The sequence below is a fragment of the Rhamphochromis longiceps genome, linkage group LG17 (assembly GCF_057381845.1).
Source record: "Rhamphochromis longiceps isolate RC_006_pf linkage group LG17, R_longiceps_female_GT1.1, whole genome shotgun sequence".
Classification (NCBI taxonomy): Eukaryota; Metazoa; Chordata; class Actinopteri; order Cichliformes; family Cichlidae; genus Rhamphochromis; species Rhamphochromis longiceps.
In genome coordinates this window covers 253,536-274,028 of record NC_140573.1, presented here as the reverse complement: position 1 = coordinate 274,028, position 20,493 = coordinate 253,536, and the positions used below count along the sequence as shown (strand labels likewise).

Below are 20,493 nucleotides of genomic sequence, written 5' to 3'. Positions count from 1 at the left end.
TTATTTAAATACTGAGGTTTTCTGGAGGAAGACCTAAAGGGTACTAGCTGCTCTAACTCCATGTTTTTCTTCTATTACTTTGCACATGCTTGATAGCTGTTTTAGCTCCCTATCAGTTCCTTTAAGCCAACTCTTAGATATTTTACCCACCTGCTGAATAACAGTGTTCCACACCCACTAACATTATACAGATCCAAGAGAAAGGAGACTGTAACGCAGTCTGAGGTCTAAGCTTTAAATGAACAAGACTCACTTGTACATACACTTTGGCCATGTTTAATACAAACTCTGTCTCTTGCTCTATGGCAGCTGAGAGATGCTCCAGCCTCCCCATGCCCTTAATTGGATAAGTGGAAGAAAATGGGTAGGTGGATTCCAGCCCTTCTTACTCGCAAAGTGTTTTTACAACTGTGATTGCATTGAGGGGACAGTAAGTTGAGAAGGTCTGAAACTACTGTAGATATTACAAGTACGGCAGGTTGTTTCAATCATTACATGACCACTAAAATATACTTGGAAATATTTTTCCAGTTTTGCCACTAGGGGGAGGTGTTGCTCAAAAGATTGTTGCAGCGCATTGGCACTGAAAGTGAGACAAATAATTTAAAGGACCTGGTAGTAAACAAATGTTTATTTTCATATAGCCATATAGAAACAAAGAATAAATAGAAACAATGTATAGCAACAGAAACTTTACAAAAGAGAAATAATGTGATGCTTTTAATAATATTATTGGTAACTGCACTTCAAATGCAACAGATGTCCAATAAATATGTTCTATTATCTACAAAATCAACGTGTGTGCTGAAACTATGCAAGTCTGACCTAAAAAAGCCAGTTAGAGATGACAGACGATGCAATAATGTTTTAAGTTGAAACAAACAAAAAAAACCAAACAAAAAAAAACAGCAAAAACTAAAGTATGCAATCCATTTCTGAAAGCATTTTTCTTCCCTTCACTAAGTGATGGGAAAGACACAAAAAGGTTTTGGGCCAAAGGAAGCACCAAGGACCAGCTGCAGGCCAGTGTGCATCATTGGAAAGCACACACCTGTTAGTAACCATACCCCTGGTGATAGCCATCCTGATAACCGTGTTCGTATCCATGATGATGGTAACCATAGCCACCATATTCGTCTTCAGGGCAGCGCATGCCAAGGCACTGCTGGATGGCCATCTCCTGTCTGCGGAGCTGCATAGAGTCTACCAGGTCATAGATAATGGCCATGGACCACATGGGTGAGGGGTACCAGCACTTAACATTGCCGTCCTTCCCCACCAGCAGCATGGAGAAGTATTCTGGGCTGATTTGGAAGTAGTTTCTCATGTCCTTCACGAGGGTAGCTGAGAGCCCTTCACGCTCCACGGTAGCACTCCCTGGATGGACCAGAGGATCAGGTTAGGAACAACCTATTAAAGAGTGAATTTCACAATAGATGTAGCACATCGACATTTTCCTCTTCCTCTAAACTTATCACACTGAACTCAGATACCAAAAAAGTAGAGACCTTAGCTTTCAGAAAATATATCTGTTCACTATTTTGTATTAAAAATTCTTACCATTGATAGGATAGAGCTCCAAGACTCCGCCCATATCTGGCAACTCTGTGCCAACCAGCTTCAGAATGGCGATGTACCTCAGGCCTGTGTAACCATGGCAACCTTTTTTTGAAAAGACATCAGAATGAGGCAAACAATTTTTAGACAACAGCATGACTTCAAATGAGAACAGCAGTATGCTATCAAAGTTTACCTTGGACTATGACCCTGACTGACATGACCAGACAAAAGTGCAGTTTAAGAGCCTCAGCAAGCAGATTTACAGATGCTGGGAGGAAGTCATACTTGTTTTCTGCAAACAGAACAAAATGTGAAGACACGTACTGAGCAAGCTGCCAACACATCACTGTAATGCACGCCAGAAAAATTAACACTGTTTTTTAAATCTTTTTATCCAGATGTGGAAAAAAAAAAGTTGTGTGCATGTGTTTACTGTCAGGTAATCACCGGCACTGGCAGACATTTTCAGAAGTAGGATGCGGCTGGTCCCCAGTGTTACAAAGCCTAGCCCGAGAGCAAGAATGTAGGCTGATGAGCCGGAGCACAGCCTGGGGCACAAGGGCACATGGCTGCGACTGGAAATGGATCCAGCCAAACCTGCTGGAATACATACAAACATGCACGCACACATGTTTATCAGACTTCCCCTTTACATTATGATTATTATACTGCCAAAGAATTTTTTAAAACTGTTGTGTGTGTCTCAGAAAGGTTTTAAAAAGACAACATTCATTCATTCATTTGTTCATTTTCAGGCACAACAAATACCTATATTGAACATAAAATACACAAAACAAAAAACAAAAATTGCCTGAAAAAGGAGTGGGACGAAGAAAACTTATTAAATCCCACCCCTATACTCACTCATCAACAAAAAACAAACAAACAATAAACTTCCCGCAGCTACGCCCATCATTGCATACAGACCCATCAACAGCCCCGGGCACATACAAGCATCTAAGCGGCAGCTCGCAAACAACAATTAGAGCCTTCATAACTGAATACAGAATATATAAATTATAAATTGCATTACCACAGGTAACAGGCAGTAATAACTACAAGTAACAAACACACATACATATACATACATATATATATATATATCTACACACACAAGTACATATATGTACATACATATGCACACTTTTTTATTTTTATTTTTTGGAATCCATACCAGCAATGGTAAGAGGACAGACATTACAGAGCACACTAAAACCCATCATTGAGTATACTGTGACCAGACCAACTGTTTGTAGAGAAATTTAAATCTATGAATATTTTTGCATTGTTTCAATTGTAAACTCAGACTGTTCCAGATTTTCACACCACATACAGACACACAAAAGCCTTTATGGGTTGTTCGAGTTCTGGGTAATTTGAATTCTCCAAAGCCTCTCACATTATAAACCTTTTCTTGAATTTCAAATCTAGTTTGTAAATTTGCCGGTAAAAGTTTAGTAAAAGCTTTATACAAAATTATGGATGTATTGTAATTAACCAGATCCTGGAATTTAAGTAACTTTGCCTGAAGAAAGAATTTGTGAGTATGATCTAGATAACCAGCCTTGTGAATAATACGCAGTGCTCGTTTCTGTACTGCGACTAATGGATTAGTTGTATTTTTATATGTATTTCCCCACACTTCCACACAATATGTAAGATATGGAAGAACCAGGGTACAGTACAGAGTACGAAGTGCATCTTTATCAAGGAATTGTTTCACTTTGTTCAAAACTGCGAGGCTTCTAGAAATTTTGGTTTTTATGTGTCTGACGTGGGGTTTCCATGAAATTTTATTATCAATTACGACTCCCAAAAATTTGTTTTCACTCACATTATCAATTGGTACACCTTCAATGATAATTGGTAATTCTATATTATATTTTAAATTACCAAAAAACATTGCTTTAGTTTTATTTATATTTAATGATAATTTATTTATGTCCATCCATTTTTTTTTAATTAATTTTAGCTCCCTGTTTACGGTCATTACAAGATCAGTATAATTATCGCTACTGAAAAATATGTTGGTGTCATCTGCGAACAGTATGAGTTTAAGTACTTGAGAAACATCAAAAATATCATTTATGTATACATTGAAAAGTTTTGACATTGACAGGATGTAAGTGTGAACTAAAACTTGCAGAAATAATGATCAAATACAAGACACTAAAAACAACACTGCGGGTTAATTTGGTTAAAAGAATATCATTCTAATTATGCTGTGTGAGCCGTTTCGAGATATGTGGTGGCTTTTCCATTAATGGCTCATCTGTGAAACAGCTTATGAGGAGAAACAACTCAGTATAATGCAATACAAAGATGACCGTGTCATTGAGACTATATACCCCTTATCTTGTATATCAATATTCAGTAAGATGACCTTTATATTCCAAGAAATCTATGTATCAGGCAAGCTTTCAGGTCAATTCTTTAAGTAATCCAAGAGTTTTATGTGGATGTTGGCTGTTTTTGTTTATTCTCTGTCAAACTATGACTCAATAAGCACTGTTGCAACAGGGCTCACAGGGATTTTCAGTCTGGTTATTGTGTCATTTGGCATACCATAACATTTTCTTCCAATTTCTCTTCCTTAAGAGTAATTTTTTGACAGCCACCCTCACACTGACACCATTTCTGATGTGGCTTCAGTAAGCAGTATATGGATCAACTGCAAGCCCAGATGCATCTCTCAGGTCCTGTGTCAGGTCTTTGCTGCATTTTTTCACCCTGATTTTTCACACTTCAAAAGCTTCAGGAGCTTTTTGCTCAGTGCAGCATCAGCACCACGGAAATACACGGATACATCCGTAGACTCGAGACAGAATTCACAATGCGTTTTTGGGACTTTCAGGTGTATGGACCAATGTTTTATTTTCTGATCAAACCAGAACACTTTAATGAGCAGCTAGATTTGTCTCGCATTATCTGGCTGAGTTAATGCCAGTTAACATCGAAGCAGCTGGAATCCATAGCTGTGCGTGTTCATGGAGCTGCATTTTCACCTGCTGGACATCACTACCTGACAAGTTTAACTTTCTTCAGAACATTGCAGGGGCCTTATTGCCAGTATTTGTCTCTACATATCTGTGTGAGCATGTGTATCTCTTTATTAACAAACATGCCATATTGGCCCAGTTTATTTTTCTTATCATTGTTGTGAGGAGACCATAAATAGCATTTGTATTTTCTGTTGTACAGTTCATTTGCTGTTATGGATAAAAAGTGTCTTTTTTTGTTTCAAAATAGCTGATAACTATTCACTGATAGCTGCCAACATCTGAGAATAAATATAATTCTATAAAGTTGCTCTATATAGTGTGTAACTGTTAACATAGAGCATTATTAAATTTTTTGCTAATGCAATCATATGGCACATTGACTTCTGAGGAAATTTTAGACGGCACTCGTCATCAGAAAGGTTGCCTACCCCTAGCCTAGAGGAACTGACTCTTCATAAATGAATCGAGTAGGGATCGCTATCCCAGGATGGTCAGTCATACGATGCAAGATTCTCTCAAGCACAGCGCATCAACAGGACTGAACTGCCAGCCATGCAGGAGGAAGATGCAGCAGATCCTCTCTGATCACAGCCACCCCAGCCACAGACCGGCAGGTGGTTCAGGAACATTCAGGGATAGTTTCTACCCACAAGCTATCAGACTTCTGAACTGCAGACATTCGGCACACACTCACTACAACTACTGGACTCTACAAACTGTCACTATAAACCAATTTAAATCCTTACTGCACAAGTTTTTGCACAACTGTAAATTCCAAACAAATTCTCTTAATATTAATACTTTAGTATTTTGTTATTTATTATTATTATTAATAAATAAATTTTCTTCTTTAATATAACTGCTCACTTCTATATGTTCATGTAAAGCTGTGGCTACAATGTTTATCTGTACATGACAATAAAACATGAAACTTGAAATTTTACAGTAGTAAGTTTGATAAGATATATTATTTACCGTAGTGAGGGGCTTTGCTGGGTGAAAACCGTTTACGTCTGCTATATTTAACCTGAAATAAAAAGGAACATTAAGCAGATTTGTTTATCAAAAGCAAATGAAAGAATGTTTCACAATGAGGTGTACAATCACAGGAGGTAAACAATACTCACATTTGCACGCTTGGTTGAAGAGTGTATCTGCTTGAGCTCATGATTACTTTCAAGTTCACACTCTAGCAACTGCTTCACCACCTGTAGCTCAGTGAACAGTATCTGACAGTGTTTGCAACCAGGAGCAGGTGTCCTCGGGAGAGGACGTCCCCTCCTTTGCTTTGCTGCATAGTAAGGTGCACTGCTTGGGATTAAAACATCAGGAGATACCCCTGTTGAATGACAAGTAACCTTGCTGCTGGAGATAGAAGGCTGCATAATTGGGATGGTGTGGTCACTGAGAGTGTCACTGGCAGAGAGAGGCTGTAGGTTTGGTCTGGTAGAGTCACCCAGAGCCTCGCTGTCAGAGGGAGGAGCAGGCCGATGGTTCAATGTAGCATGGTCACTGTGAGCCTCGCTGTCAGAGGGAGGAGCAGGCCGATGGTTCAATGTAGCATGGTCACTGGGAGCCTCGCTGTCAGAGGGAGGAGCAGGCCAGTGGATCAGTGTAGCATGGTCACTGTGAGCCTTGCTGGAAGAGGCTATAGCAGAAGCAACCTTTGACCCTTCCTCCAGTGCCCTAAAGATGCCCTCCTCAATTACAGCATCATCCACTTCATCCATGTGTGAGACCATTTGTGGTGTGGGATTTGATGCCCTCAGAAGTGCCAGTTCTTTAGCAACGTGTCTGTCCTTGGCCTTTTGCATGTAAAGTTTAATCATAGGTGTCTGAAAAAATTGGTATTAGATGTGATTAGGGTTAAATTTAAACAGTTTTCTGTGTAACCATATATCAAAACTGTCAGTATTTTACTTATTTGGGCATCCTTCACGTTTTTATCTATGCACACAACATGCTTTCTAGAGCTCGAGGAACATTATATAAATACAGCATACGGACAAAGAAAGAACCACCGTATTCTTCTATAGAAACTGGAAGACTTTCATTTCACCAGAGTAACAAATATGTAAAATGCAAGGTCCTAAATGTAAGTCCCTTTAACATAAACATCTGATTCCAGAGATCAAGGGCTGCCTCACCAACACACAAAAACCACACAGAGACACCACAAAGTCAATAACATACCTGTAATTTGTGGACCTTTTCCAGGTGCTTGTCAAGCCGTTTAAGATGTTTTGACTGACATAAGCGGACTGGACAGTCCAGATTTGTAGAAAAGCTGTAAAAATAGTAAAAAAAAATGCTGAGTAGGATGAAATAGAAATTGGATGTGTAAGATAATTGTATCAAATAAATGCAGTGCTTAGAAAAAATGTGTAGGGACAGTAAATATAAATTTATCTTTCAGAATTTATTAAGACACTTACTGCCGATGAGAAAATTGGCTCAAAAGAGTCAGCTCAGTTTTATTTACAACCTGCTCTGTGACTCTTAGGTGCTGAACAATATCAGCATATACATGTCCACATATGGGACACTTGTGTCCATTTCTGACACAGTGATGCCTTTGAGACTTTGAGGCGACAGCAACCTGTTGCCGTTCCTCTGTCCTCTGCGGCAACTCACTGCTCACGAACGCCCCCTGTACACAAAAAGAAGATGCATACAACTACTAAAAAAGTTTTATTTTTTGTCTTACTCTTACTTAATATTTACAAATGCCAATGAAAATAAATTATCTGCAGTACTGTTAGTAATTCTGACTACTTTTGATTTGACCTTTATATTTCTTTGAATATATATACTGTCTTTGAATTCATCTTGTGTACGAAACCCACTACTACTCCTCCTCATGACCTCACTAAAAATGGACTGGAGCTAACTCACCTCTTCCTTAAACTCATCTTTTCTCAATTGTCTTTAAATTTATCTGGTGGAGGTTTCCCATCATCACTCATTTCTAATCTTCTTCTAAATCTTCTCTTTAATTAATTATTGCCACATTTAATTAATTATTTAATGGTGTATTTAATTAATTCATTATGGCAGTCCTGGTGTTCCATACATATGAGCTGACCATGTGACGTAGAAGAATACAAAGACATATTTTGTTGAATGCATTGAAACTGAGAACAAATTTTACCTTTTCCATGGCCACTTTGTGAATCATTTGTCCCAAATGTTCTGCTTCATCCTTTGAATCGTCTTTAGATTCATCCTGTGTGGGTCTGCTATCATGTGTCCCATCCTCTTCAGATGCTGCCACCATCTGTTTTAAGAGAAGACAACAATATGTTTGGCTCATTTTTGATATATAGATTGTGGAAGCAGTGAAACTGAGGATGAATTTCACATCTCTTTGTGGCATAGGACACCCAGTTTTGTTTTTCATGGCTACCTTAGGAATCCTTTTACGTTCTTGTTCTTCCTCCTCTTCTGAATAGCCTTCAGATTCATCCTGTGTGGGTTTCCAGTCATCTGTCCCATCATCGTCAGATGAGCTAACAGACTGCTTTTAGAGCAGAAAAATATATATTTTACTCATTTTTCATGGATGTTTGGAAACAAAACACTTACATCTTTAACTGCAGGAGAAGAAACCCTGCTGGATTTTTCCTGCCCACCTTAGGAACCCATTCCCTCGCTTCATCCTCCTCCTCCTCTTCTGGATTGTCTTCTTGTGTGAGTTTCCCCACATCTGTCCTATCATTTTTGTAAAAGATGACCATCTGATTTTAGAAAAGTAAAAGTAAAAAGGTAAAAGATTAGTAATCAGTGAAAACACTAAAAACAAGCACAAGAACATACATTACATACTTTTCTCTTGCGCAACTGGTATGTCACTTTTTGTAGATGCTCCACCCCCTTTTTCAAATCCTGTTTAGTTTCTCTTATTGTGGCTCCGGCACTACCGGCACCCTCACCCTGACCTGGGCTCACCATCTGTTTATGGTACAAATTAAATATGTTTTGTTCATGATGGAGTAAATGATTATATATGAAAGAAGTGCAACCAATCAAAACTCTTACCAAGGGAATCAGGGCACACATACCTTGTTACTGCTACACTGGAACAGCGTTCTGTCTAAAAGCTCCTCTGTTCCTGATGACTGCTGCTCTTCCTTTTCAGATCCTTCACTGTCCTCGTCCTGCACAGATCCTCTGTCCTCTCTCCTTTTCCTTTTATTTGCTGCATATGTTGCAATTGCATTGGTGGTCAGTGCTCGGCTCTGGAGTGTGTCCTCTGCAGGGTCCTCAGCTGTGCAAAGCAATATTACTAAATATGAATAAATGTAAGTGTATAGATAAATATATGACTTCACTTTAGCTTATTTAAATAACCTTGATAAAATCTTTTGGCTGTGATGGCATCATGGCACATAAATGTTGCCACTCTGTCGTAAGATTTACGTCCCAACTGTCGCTTGGCCTGAAAGAATAATGTTTTAAAAAGAAACCACATGAATAAAACCCATGACACTTCAACCTACTTCATTGTGTGTCAAAAAATAAAAATGAAAGGTTTTCTCACGTAAGTGCTACAGGAGGAACGTAGCATGTTGAAGGTGGGGGCAATCCCCAGATTCATCATCTCCCAGGCTGCCTTGAAAAATACCGGTAGTCTATGAAGAACACCTCCACTAGAACTGTGGAAAAAAGTCGGTGCCTCCGAACCGCCTTCAACATACTCTCTGATATGATTGTAACGCTGCAACCAGGTATACTCATTCTTGTACAGGGGGACAGCTGCTTGCCCATGATATCTTTGAGTTTTGTGCTGTTTAACCTAATACATGAAAATACATTTTTATTCAGCTGAATAAAAAAAAATGTTTATGTATACTTAGATTTATATAGTTTTAGTACATACACGGATGATGCGAGCACCCTGCTTAGTTTTTTCTGCCATTTCAACCTCCTCAGTAGTCATGTTGATGATCACTCCCTTTCGGTGACCAGTTATGGCAATAATATATCCGCCCAACAGTCCAAAAAACAATTTCAATATTGTTCTGCTCTGGGGTTGCTTCTCGAGGTCATCTGTAAAAACACAAAGAGAACACTACATGTATTAATATGCTATGCTAACACATACACTGCATTTACATGCCCAGTCCCTTGTGCAGATTATAGAGGAACTTTACAAGCACCATGTCTCAAGGACCATGCAAGCACCACAAAGTATCAAACAAATTTTCCAGACCAACCATACAAAAAACCCAGTTTCCAATTACAAAACCCTGTAATGTGTCTTAAGATAGAATATAGAAAGAGATAAAAGTCTCACGCCCCTTGCCGCCTCTACAAATAGATAACAAATGCAAACGTGTTTGAGTAGTAGAAATGGCTGTTATAATGGCTGAGTGTGTGTGTGTGTGCGCGCGTCTGTGCGTCCAAAATATAACTCTAAATATTGAATGTAAATCTGTTCCAGATACCATAACTTGTAACTTGTTTTACTGAGGGTTAGTCATGCTCAGTTTCTGGCATGTTGAAAATAAATGAAACAAAGGAAAAAAAATGTGTATGTTAACCAGTGTAATGAATCTGAGAATACAGGGAGTGCAGAATTATTAGGCAAGTTGTATTTTTGAGGAATAATTTTATTATTGAACAACAACCATGTTCTCAATGAACCCAAAAAAACTCATTAATATCAAAGCTGAATGTTTTTGGAAGTAGTTTTTAGTTTTAGCTATTTTAGGGGGATATCTGTGTGTGCAGGTGACTATTACTGTGCATAATTATTAGGCAACTTAACAAAAAACAAATATATACCCATTTCAATTATTTATTTTTACCAGTGAAACCAATATAACATCTCCACATTCGCAAATATACATTTCTGACCTTCAAAAACAAAACAAAAACAAATCAGCGACCAATATAGCCACCTTTCTTTGCAAGGACACTCAAAAGCCTGCCATCCATGGATTCTGTCAGTGTTTTGATCTGTTCACCATCAACATTGCGTGCAGCAGCAACCACAGCCTCCCAGACATTGTTCAGAGAGGTGTACTGTTTTCCCTCCTTGTAAATCTCACATTTGATGATGGACCACAGGTTCTCAATGGGGTTCAGATCAGGTGAACAAGGAGGCAATGTCATAAGTTTTTCTTCTTTTATACCCTTTCTTGCCAGCCACGCTGTGGAGTACTTGGACGCGTGTGATGGAGCATTGTCCTGCATGACAATCATGTTTTTCTTGAAGGATGCAGACTTCTTCCTGTACCACTGCTTGAAGAAGGTGTCTTCCAGAAACTGGCAGTAGGACTGGGAGTTGAGCTTGACTCCATCCTCAACCCGAAAAGGCCCCACAAGCTCATCTTTGATGATACCAGCCCAAACCAGTACTCCACCTCCACCTTGCTGGCGTCTGAGTCGGACTGGAGCTCTCTGCCCTTTACCAATCCAGCCACGGGCCCATCCATCTGGCCCATCAAGACTCACTCTCATGTCATCAGTCCATAAAACCTTAGAAAAATCAGTCTTGAGATATTTCTTGGCCCAGTCTTGACGTTTCAGCTTGTGTGTCTTGTTCAGTGGTGGTCGTCTTTCAGCCTTTCTTACCTTGGCCATGTCTCTGAGTATTGCACACCTTGTGCTTTTGGGCACTCCAGTGATGTTGCAGCTCTGAAATATGGCCAAACTGGTGGCAAGTGGCATCTTGGCAGCTGCACGCTTGACTTTTCTCAGTTCATGGGCAGTTACGTTGCGTCTTGGTTTTTCCACACGCTTCTTGCAACCCTGTTGACTATTTTGAATGAAACGCTTGATTGTTCGATGATCACGCTTCAGAAGCTTTGCAATTTTGAGACTGCTGCATCCCTCTGCAAGATATCTCACTATTTTTGACTTTTCTGAGCCTGTCAAGTCCTTCTTTTGACCCATTTTGCCAAAGGAAAGGACGTTGCCTAATAATTATGCACACCTGATATAGGGTGTTGATGTCATTAGACCACACCCCTTCTCATTACAGAGATGCACATCACCTAATATGCTTAATTGGTAGTAGGCTTTCGAGCCTATACAGCTTGGAGTAAGACAACATGCATGAAGAGGATGATGTGGACAAAATACTCATTTGCCTAATAATTCTGCACTCCCTGTAGAATAACAGTGATTCTAATAACAGGCCTCACAGAGTGTCTGACCTTGGTGTGTGTGTGTTTCTGTGTGTTGTGTATAATGTGACACAGTGGAGCTAATAATCTCAAAGAATATCTGACAAACAAAATGTATGTTTTCATAAAATCATAAAATAACTAGAGAAATAAATGGTAATTAACTGAGTTTTAAAGCATTCGAATTGGAAAGGGATTAAGTTACAATGGATGTTCTTGTGAAAATGTCCTAAAGACAAATCTAACTGAAGTAGAATCACATAAACTGAATGAAACATGAAGGTATTTACATCCAGATGTGATTGAATATGAATTCTCTATGTTAAGAATAACAATGAAAATGTAATGAAGCATTCACAATTTTAAAAGCTACACATTGATAGATAAGGTGTGGGAAGATATGACGTCCAGTAGGGGAGAGGGGGGGGGGGGGGGGGGGGGGGGCTGAACAGGTGAAAAGGTGAGGTGAAGAAGAGATTTTGTGTTTTTCTTTTTTGTCTTCTGCAAGATGAGCAGCCCAAAAGATTGGATCGAAGAGGTTCAGTTGAAAACCTGTCCAACCTGTGAATTCATTCCTTTTTGTCTGCTCATTGTTGCTGTGTTAGGCGGTTAATTTAGAAGGATTTTGATTTACATCCTTCCTCCAACCTCTCCTCACCAAAGAAAAGAACACACTCAGCATTAGCTTAGAGCATCTTAGTTAGATAAGTAGAGTTTAAGTAATCTGATTATTGTTTTGTGATTATTTTATTTTCCTTATTCTCATTTAATTAAATTTCCTGCAATTAAAGTTTAAATTGTGGACACCTTTTTTAAACAATAAAAGTAAAAGTCTTATTCTTTGTAAGTGCAAATACCTCTTACACTTTATTCTAGCCACAATAATGAAAATAACCTTTACAATCATCCCAGAAATAACAAGATCAAAATGTGCAGGGCTCCATCTTAAACCAGAGCTGCACATATTTCACTGCAACGGTGATGTGTTTTAGCTCTGGCTTCATGTGCATTACATTGACCAAGCTGCACATTATTCTTCAATTTAAAATGGACATTAGACAGAAAAGACATAAGCTCAGTTTCAGTGTGTGGGGTCACTGTGATGTAAAGATCTGTAGGGGCTTTGTCTTAACCCAGATCTGAAGTCTGTATAATCACTCTTAAGTAAAATGAACATTCAGTGTCATTGTGATCATTGCAGTGATCCATACCCAGTGCGGCAGCAATCTTCTGGGGAGCCTCATCAATGAACAAAGCATGTTTTTCTGCTTTGACAAGTCTTTCTAAAAAAAGAATTTAAGCACAATCCCTTAGACACTTTATTATTAACATCATGTCATTAAAGTAGGTAGAGGTATAGATGTGTATTATATACGTACTAGACTTAGATCTCCGCACATTCAGCTGGTGCACGACTACTTCACGGCCAACATCTCTGTTACGTGCCCTCAGTTCGACCAAAAGGGCGTTGAACCTTTTTTTTCCAAGTCTGACTTGTGGTGGTGACATGTTTAATATATATTTCATGAAAGCAATAGCATCCATGAGATAAGCTCTCTGAGTTGTTGGTTTAAACCCTTTTGCTTGCAGGTGTGCTAGAAAACTCCAAAGTCAAAAATACAAATTAGTTCATGTGTTAAACTGTATATGCACACATGTATATAGAAACTAATAATCCTTCAAATTTAACACTTACTCACGGACTTTTCCATGGTTCCTCAGAAACAGAAGGTCAACGTTTGGAATCGCTGGGTCTGCCATGAATTCCAGAAAATGGATGACATGGGTGGCTCGCTGCTTTGCATTGTCACGTATTTTTCTGCTAGGGTTCACACCTTCTGCATGGGCCCTAAATTCTTCCACCAGTCTTACTGATGAGGCAAGAACACAAATCATATCAGTACATTTGTATTGGTTAACTGATGGCACGACCATAGCTGGACTGGCCATTGGGCATTTGCTCGGTGGGCCGATGATTTTTTTGTTTTTGTTTGGTAATGGTATAAACAATGAAAGGTGGTGGATTGGCCAGATGCTGGCCGGTGGTGGCTATGGCGGAGCTTCCCCAGATTCAGTAACATTAACAAGTGGTGGAGGCCAGCAGGTGGATGAGGGAAAGGGTAGGCAAGAGGAGAGACCCGAGGTGGCCGCTGGTCCGAGTGTCAGGTGAACTGAACTCCAGGTAAGAAGTTATGACCTGCAGTCTGTCTGGGTCAGATATGAACCAATTTTATGTGGAGTTTATTTTCATTGTGCTGACTTTTTACAGTCAGTTACAATAACTCGTACTCCGTACTAGCTAGCACGACGGAGTTTCTATACAGCTAGGTGGGTGCTATGACGTTACTGACAGTGAACTTTATTTTATTCATAAGGTTAGTTAGTAGAGTTGGCAATCGTCCCGTAAAAAACAGAATCGTCTCGTATTGAGAGAAGATATTACGTGTTTCGTATTGAGCTGAAAAGGAAAACAGTTTGTCCCGGACTTCAGCTAGAATGGAAAAAGACACAAAGCTGGAGTTATTCTGTCGTTACGCTGCACAGCTGCCTCTTCTTCTCTCATTCTCTCCCCCTTCCTCTCTTGTTGCTACTTCAATCATGAAACTGATCAATGATCAGTTGATCAGCTTTTCTCTCGTTTGTTTATCACTCACTTTGCGCCAGAAAGAGGAAACCAGCAGATGTCGCGCTAAACAACAGCAGCTCGAGCCGATTTTTTGTCCCAGTCCAGCCCTGGGCACAACACGCAGTGAATTAATCTGAGAAGGTGCATTAAAAAATAAATGGCCGGGCCAGAGGTGCACATCAAAAAATTAGCTCGCATAGACACATTAGTTGTGCCGCTTCTTAATGACGGTATCTTAGCTAACAACTCAACTACCAGATTCAACTTGTAATTGGCTAAAAATAACGTCCCTACCGGTGAGAGGGACGTTGTTAAGCTTTCCACATTCCGACACTTCAAAAGCTTCAGGAGCTTTTTGCTCAGCGCAGCATCAGCACCACGGAAATACACGGATACATCCGTAGACTCGAGACAGAATTCACAATGCGTTTTTGGGACTTTCAGGTGTATGGACCAATGTTTTATTTTCTGATCAAACCAGAACACTTTAATGAGCAGCTAGATTTGTCTCGCATTATCTGGCTGAGTTAATGCCAGTTAACATCGAAGCAGCTGGAATCCATAGCTGTGCGTGTTCATGGAGCTGCATTTTCACCTGCTGGACATCACTACCTGACAAGTTTAACTTTCTTCAGAACATTGCAGGGGCCTTATTGCCAGTATTTGTCTCTACATATCTGTGTGAGCATGTGTATCTCTTTATTAACAAACATGCCATATTGGCCCAGTTTATTTTTCTTATCATTGTTGTGAGGAGACCATAAATAGCATTTGTATTTTCTGTTGTACAGTTCATTTGCTGTTATGGATAAAAAGTGTCTTTTTTTGTTTCAAAATAGCTGATAACTATTCACTGATAGCTGCCAACATCTGAGAATAAATATAATTCTATAAAGTTGCTCTATATAGTGTGTAACTGTTAACATAGAGCATTATTAAATTTTTTGCTAATGCAATCATATGGCACATTGACTTCTGAGGAAATTTTAGACGGCACTTGTCATCAGAAAGGTTGCCTACCCCTAGCCTAGAGGAACTGACTCTTCATAAATGAACCGAGTAGGGATCGCTATCCCAGGATGGTCAGTCATACGATGCAAGATTCTCTCAAGTACAGCGCATCAACAGGACTGAACTGCCAGCCATGCAGGAGGAAGATGCAGCAGATCCTCTCTGATCACAGCCACCCCAGCCACAGACCGGCAGGTGGTTCAGGAACATTCAGGGATAGTTTCTACTAGGGCTGGGCGATATGACCCAAAATTCATATCTCGATATTTTTTAGCTGGATGGCGATATAAGATATATATCTCGATATATTTTTTTTAAAGCCATAAAGTAAGAACAAAAAGAGAGTTCTTAGTCAAAGCTGTGTCCCAGATGTCACACAGGCACTTTTATTAACATAGAGCAGATGTACATAAAATTTACTCAAAAATAAATTATGAGCATTTATTAAATAATAATGCTCCATAAATAAAAGAAAACAATGTTGTTTTTGTGCATAACAAAAAGCTCACAATTGTGCAGTCAAAATGTAAACTAAAAGACGCTGAGCACAATAACAAAGACAGATTTCACAGCTGCTCTGTTCCCAACTTGTACTGCGTGACTGACAACCTGGAGTTTGAAATCCGCTTCGCAACCGCGTCTCTTAACAGGTGCCATTTATAGTCCTTATACACAGTAGGGTAATATTACGTTGAAGTACAGTACGTATCACTCCGCGAGGCTCAGCCGTAATGCTCCGACAATCCATCAAGCGGTGCAGCTCCGTAGCTTACTAAAGTCGTACTAAAACATTTTTTGACAGATTGCTGAGCGCTGTGTACCACATAAAATCGGTTCGCAGCCATCAAGCACAACCAGAATTCATACATAAGGCGCGCTGTCAACTTTTGAGAAAATGAAAGGATTTTAGTCCGTGCAGCCCCTCTGGGCTGCATGGCGTTAGCGTGGTTAGCTCGTTAGCGTGGTTAGCTAGCTAACACGTTGACGCCGTCCAGCCCCACGCACGGGGCGATGCGCAGTAACTCGTTAACGGAGATTTGCCGTGTCCATCTTGTCGCTTCCTGCAGGTGAAGCGATGGGGGACGAGGAGTTGTGTTCAGTGAAGGAGAGGCGAGGCCGAGTAACATTGCGTAAAGACGAAAGTGGACGAAAGAGAGGCAAACCTGCGGCTCCACAAGTATAATTATAACGTAACATAGACTATATCGATATAAAGGATATTGTCACATCTTATATCTTGTATAAAAATATATCGATATTTTTTAAAAACTCGATATATCGCCCAGCTCTAGTTTCTACCCACAAGCTATCAGACTTCTGAACTGCAGACATTCGGCACACACCATTACACACTCACTACAACTACTGGACTCTACAAACTGTCACTATAAACCAATTTAAATCCTTACTGCATAAGTTTTTGCACAACTGTAAATGAGAAACTGTAAATTCCAAACAAATTCTCTTAATATTAATACTTTAGTATTTTGTTATTTATTATTTATTATTATTATTAATAAATAAATTTTCTTCTTTAATATAACTGCTCACTTCTATATGTTCATGTAAAGCGGTGGCTACAATGTTTATCTGTACATGACAATAAAACATGAAACTTGAAATTTTACAGTAGTAAGTTTGATAAGATATATTATTTACCGTAGTGAGGGGCTTTGCTGGGTGAAAACCGTTTACGTCTGCTATATTTAACCTGAAATAAAAAGGGTCATTAAGCAGATTTGTTTATCAAAAGCAAATGAAAGAATGTTTCACAATGAGGTGTACAATCACAGGAGGTAAACAATACTCACATTTGCACGCTTGGTTGAAGAGTGTATCTGCTTGAGCTCATGATTACTTTCAAGTTCACACTCTAGCAACTGCTTCACCACCTGTAGCTCAGTGAACAGTATCTGACAGTGTTTGCAACCAGGAGCAGGTGTCCTCGGGAGAGGACGTCCCCTCCTTTGCTTTGCTGCATAGTAAGGTGCACTGCTTGGGATTAAAACATCAGGAGATACCCCTGTTGAATGACAAGTAACCTTGCTGCTGGAGATAGAAGGCTGCATAATTGGGATGGTGTGGTCACTGAGAGTGTCACTGGCAGAGAGAGGCTGTAGGTTTGGTCTGGTAGAGTCACCCAGAGCCTCGCTGTCAGAGGGAGGAGCAGGCCGATGGTTCAATGTAGCATGGTCACTGTGAGCCTCGCTGTCAGAGTCAACGGAATCGTCTCGAGCAGGCCGGTGGATCAGTGTACTATGGTCACTGTGAGCCTCGCTGTCAGAGGGAGGAGCAGGCCGATGGTTCAGTGTATCATGGTCACTGGGAGCCTCGCTGTCAGAGGGAGGAGCAGGCCGATGGTTCAATGTAGCATGGTCACTGTGAGCCTCGCTGTCAGAGGGAGGAGCAGGCCGATGGTTCAATGTAGCATGGTCACTGGGAGCCTCGCTGTCAGAGGGAGGAGCAGGCCGATGGTTCAATGTAGCATGGTCACTGTGAGCCTCGCTGTCAGAGGGAGGAGCAGGCCGATGGTTCAATGTAGCATGGTCACTGGGAGCCTCGCTGTCAGAGGGAGGAGCAGGCCAGTGGATCAGTGTAGCATGGTCACTGTGAGCCTTGCTGGAAGAGGCTATAGCAGAAGCAACCTTTGACCCTTCCTCCAGTGCCCTAAAGATGCCCTCCTCAATTACAGCATCATCCACTTCATCCATGTGTGAGACCATTTGTGGTGTGGGATTTGATGCCCTCAGAAGTGCCAGTTCTTTAGCAATGTGTCTGTCCTTGGCCTTTTGCATGTAAAGTTTAATCATAGGTTTCTGAAAAAGTTAGTATTACATGTGATTAGGGTTAAATTTAAACAGTTTTCTGTGTAACCGTTAGGGGTGCAACGATACTCGTATCAATATTGAACCGTTCGATACAGTGCTTTCGGTTCGGTACGCATATGTATCGAACAATACAAAATTTTTAATTTATTTTATCAACTTTCCTTCTGACGATGCTGTCTGTGTTGAGCGCTCAGTGGATCTGCGCTCGACAGTGCAGCCTAGGTGGAGTAGTCGATTGCAGATTCACTGAGCGCAGGGCAAGCTAGCCAGACAGAAGTTAAGCTCTCCTTGCAACATGGCAAATTGAACCTCCCCCACCCTCATTCAGATCTGGCGTTTGGAACTCTTTTGGTTTTCATGTGACGTATGACCCTGAAGGTAAGCGCGTCACGGACTAAAGTAAAACAGTATGTTGGATGTGCCACACAATGCTCAATTACATGGGGTGGGAACTAGTGTGTTAGCGCAGTTAGCTCGTTAACGTGTTGGCCGTCCAGCCCCAGGCACGGGGCGATCCGCGGTAGCTCGTTAACGGAGATTTGCCGTGTTGTGGCGTTAAGGTCATTTCAACGAGATTAACGCTGACAGCACTAGTGGGAACTCAACAAATATGACTGCACATTTACTCCGACATCATCCTAGTGCAAAAGACAAGTGGAAGCAGACAAAAACAGCAAGCATGCATGCTACAAACTTTACCCGAGTCATTTAGACAGCCGTTAGCACATGATTCTTCTTATGGGGACCTGATATGTTTAATATGCTGCTGAGAATATAGCCCAGAAGAAGCATATTGTATAGCTTTTATTTTGGAAAGAGCCATTTCTCTGTAATAAACTCTCTTTTCCAAAGATGAGTGATTCCTCAATCAGATACAGGGCTCACAAAATCGCTAGCCCGACGTCCCGGGGCTAGCGATTTTTCCAGTCGGGCTACCAAAATCTATCTCTGCCCTGCCCGACGGGCTATCGTAGGAAGGAAAAATATATGTCAATGCTTTTGCATTCTTTCGGAAATGTAGCTGGGTAAGTATGTCATTGGCATCGGTGAGCCACTGTCAATATGTGACATATTGAAATCGCGTTTGAATTTGCCCTTGTTTTTTGCTTTCACTTTGCAATCGCACGAACTGTGTATAGAGAGCGACAGCACTGATTGGTGAGTGACGATAATTTGCGCACCAATTCCTCTGACATCGTCTTATCAATCGTTAGCTTACTATGCAAACATGACAAGTGAAATCTCCCGCAGCAAGCTTAAACATGTGAGAGGTTGATCGCGCAGAGAATCGCTGAGCGTTATGTGTGTGTGTGTGTGTGTGTGTGTGTGTGTGCGCGTGTGTAAAAGCAGCAGGATATATTTTTAGTTCTGCTGAGCCAAATAAGACAGGTCAGGGTGAAGAAGTGACAGCCAAAGAAAAGCTTACCACAAAACGGAAAAGTTATGACAAATCAGACTATAAGGCAAAAAGAAAGTGCAGCTTTATGGTTTCATGGACAAAATAATTTCTGTGGCTGCGATATGATGAGCTAAATAACCAGGGCTACACATAAGTGGTCCGCAGGTGCGCATTCGCTGTCAAAATAAGAAACGCGCACAAGAAAAGAAGTTAATATTATATAATTATACAATATTATACTTTAATGTATAATATTGTAAAGGAAACAAAACAGGAAACAAAACATAAATCAAAAATTGCTCTCTTTTTTATTCGGGCTACTTAAATTTTGTTTTGGGCTACCAAAAACTGAAGAGTCCCTGCCCAAAGGGCTACCAGGGATTTTGAAATTTTGCGAGCCCTGAGATATATTTTTTTTATTACTTTTTTGTTTCAGCAACATAAAATCTAAAAACTGTAAAACTTTATAATTTTAATAAATGACAAATTAAAAAGGCATGAACATTTTTTTGTATCGAAAAAATATCAAACCGTGACACCAAAGTATCGAACCGAACCGTGAATTTTGTGTATCGTTGCACCCCTAGTAACCGTATATCAAAACTGTCAGTATTTTACTTATTTGGGCATCCTTCATGTTTTTATCTATGCACACAACATGCTTTCTAGAGCTCGAGGAACATTATATAAATGCAGCATACGGACAAAGAAAGAACCACCGTATTCTTCTATGGAAACTGGAAGACTTTCATTTCACCAGAGTAACAAATATGTAAAATGCAAGGTGCTAAATGTAAGTCCCTTTAACATAAACATCTGATTCCAGAGATCAAGGGCTGCCTCACCAACACACAAAAACCACACAGAGACACCACAAAGTCAATAACATACCTGTAATTTGTGGACCTTTTCCAGGTGCTTGTCAAGCCGATTA

At 40.2% G+C, this 20,493-nt stretch overlaps 1 protein-coding gene across 3 annotated transcripts; it reads right to left on the bottom strand.

Annotated features, from left to right (window-relative positions):
- Positions 1 to 616: 616 nt before the first annotated feature.
- LOC146648951 (uncharacterized) lies at positions 617 to 20,490 on the bottom strand. Of its 3 annotated transcripts, none has more exons than XM_085386917.1 (22): positions 20,451 to 20,490; positions 17,144 to 18,148; positions 16,992 to 17,043; positions 13,392 to 13,566; positions 13,075 to 13,298; positions 12,907 to 12,978; positions 9,442 to 9,611; positions 9,103 to 9,357; positions 8,913 to 9,000; positions 8,624 to 8,829; positions 8,388 to 8,513; positions 8,195 to 8,299; positions 7,969 to 8,082; positions 7,714 to 7,839; positions 6,998 to 7,212; positions 6,756 to 6,849; positions 5,690 to 6,397; positions 5,538 to 5,589; positions 2,008 to 2,160; positions 1,754 to 1,852; positions 1,561 to 1,662; positions 617 to 1,377 (listed from the first exon to the last, which is right to left on the bottom strand). In XM_085386917.1, exons 2-22 carry the CDS (start codon positions 18,140 to 18,142, stop codon positions 1,055 to 1,057), a joined length of 4,458 nt encoding a protein of 1,485 aa, XP_085243043.1. In that variant the 5' UTR covers positions 18,143 to 18,148; positions 20,451 to 20,490; the 3' UTR covers positions 617 to 1,054. The 3 variants fall into 3 exon arrangements, with proteins under 3 accessions (XP_085243043.1, XP_085243045.1, XP_085243044.1); XM_085386919.1 differs by having other exon boundaries at positions 2,008 to 2,157; XM_085386918.1 differs by having other exon boundaries at positions 7,969 to 8,079.
- Between the last annotated feature and the right edge of the window lie 3 nt (positions 20,491 to 20,493).

Bases quoted from the DNA above. Each gene is read 5' to 3' on its own strand.
- LOC146648951 (XM_085386917.1), bottom strand. From the start codon at position 18,142: ATGATTAAACTTTACATGCAAAAGGCCAAGGACAGACACATTGCTAAA. The intron at 8,830-8,912 runs GTTATTTAAATA...TGCTTTGCACAG, and splicing joins AGCCAAAAGATTTTATCAAG to CTGAGGACCCTGCAGAGGAC. The intron at 7,213-7,713 runs GTAAAATTTGTT...TTTTGTGTACAG, and splicing joins ACAAAGTGGCCATGGAAAAG to GGGGCGTTCGTGAGCAGTGA.